General features: G+C 47.1%; 2 protein-coding genes across 2 annotated transcripts; one reads left to right on the plus strand and one right to left on the minus strand.

Annotated features, from left to right (window-relative positions):
* Window positions 1-39: 39 nt before the first annotated feature.
* EAH_00068530 (hypothetical protein) lies at window positions 40-437 on the plus strand (the record flags this gene model as incomplete). The annotated part of the gene is made up of 1 exon (XM_013392230.1): window positions 40-437. A coding segment is annotated over one exon (398 nt), but the record flags the coding sequence as incomplete, so codon positions are not given.
* A 717-nt stretch (window positions 438-1,154) lies between these two features.
* Window positions 1,155-1,493, minus strand: EAH_00068540 (hypothetical protein, conserved; the record flags this gene model as incomplete). Its single annotated transcript, XM_013392231.1, has 1 exon — window positions 1,155-1,493. One exon carries the CDS (start codon window positions 1,491-1,493, stop codon window positions 1,155-1,157), a length of 339 nt encoding a protein of 112 aa, XP_013247685.1.
* Window positions 1,494-1,561: the final 68 nt, after the last annotated feature.

Raw genomic sequence — 1,561 nt, forward strand, 5'->3', positions numbered from 1 at the left:
ATTCAATTTCGCATGGCTTTCACTGGGGTGAAGCTGCAGATCAAATGCTTCTGGGCGGCGTGAAGATGCTCTTAAAGGCGGATCACTTTAGGGGCTCTGTTCAGACGGTTGACTTGTTACCTTATGAATTCGTTCGAAAGCAAAGCGGGTCGCGACAACAGCGAAACGACAAATGGCGAAGTCTGCTTGTACTGTTGCAGCACCTTCACAAGCATGCAGAAGGGGCAAGAAATTGTGGAGGAGATGATGTGGGATGCATCGAAGTGACGCATGATGGACGTGCGGACTTCTTGACCATTAAAAACAGACACACGCAAGAATTACGCGTCTCGCGAGGTTGCGTAAAATGGCTTCAGCCAGCATCTGAGGAGGGGAAGCACCCCAGTATCGAAGCCGGGCAGGAACTTAAATGGATAGCTGCATGTGATGAGGCCTAGCTGCAGCATATGAGTCATTGCGCAGTACACTGTTGATGCATAGATATATACAAATATTAGTACACGAATGGTGCATATATATACATCTGCACAACCCGTACATACGAGCTTGATTGGAGTATCGGCATTCGCACGTTTCAGACTGGGTATATGGGACCCCAAATCGCAAAGCGTAAACGTTTATCTGGTGTCAACGGAGACGGGATCATACATGTGGGATTTGCATGCATATATATATATATGCATATGTCCATATTTGTATGCATGCATGAGTTGGTTTGCAGTGGCGCGGAGTTGCAACGCGAGGTTTAAAGTGTAGAGCGCAGCGAGGTTTACATGCACTTGGCTCTATTCTCCCCCAACAGCTCATTCGTACTCCAGTCACTTCGGTTTTTGTTGCAATGGAGAAATTCGACTCCTTAACTTTCCAAACTACTCTCCTTTATTGTTTAAGGCGTCCACCCGTCTCCCGACAGGCTTAATTTCTGCAGATGAGAGGACCTTCAACACGAAGCACTTCTAATAACTCCTTCTTATTGTCCAATTTGTGGTGAGATGTTACTGCATCTACACGGCTCTCGTTATCGATATTTATACAAAGTCTAACGGATACACAAAAATGCTGAGGAGGATACCACTATGAGGTATCGTTCGTCCAAGCATGCTGAGACATGGACAAACGTGCATAACAACTGATAGTAATGCACACGAGACATCTCATGCTCCCGTTTCGATATTGGAGTGGTTGGGCTCCCCAGAAGGCGACTGCAGCCATAGTACGGAGTCTCGAGAGATGCGTAGTTTTTGCGTGTGTCTGTTTTTAATGGTCAAGAAGTCCGCACGTCCATCATGCGTCACTTCGATGCATCCCACATCATCTCCTCCACAATTTCTTGCCCCTTCTGCATGCTTGTGAAGGTGCTGCAACAGTACAAGCAGACTTCGCCATTTGTCGTTTCGCTGTTGTCGCGACCCGCTTTGCTTTCGAACGAATTCATAAGGTAACAAGTCAACCGTCTGAACAGAGCCCCTAAAGTGATCCGCCTTTAAGAGCATCTTCACGCCGCCCAGAAGCATTTGATCTGCAGCTTCACCCCAGTGAAAGCCATGCGAAATTGAATGCG

This window comes from Eimeria acervulina, genomic scaffold (genome assembly GCF_000499425.1).
Source record: "Eimeria acervulina Houghton genomic scaffold, Eah_scaff3352, whole genome shotgun sequence".
NCBI classification, from domain to species: domain Eukaryota; phylum Apicomplexa; class Conoidasida; order Eucoccidiorida; family Eimeriidae; genus Eimeria; species Eimeria acervulina.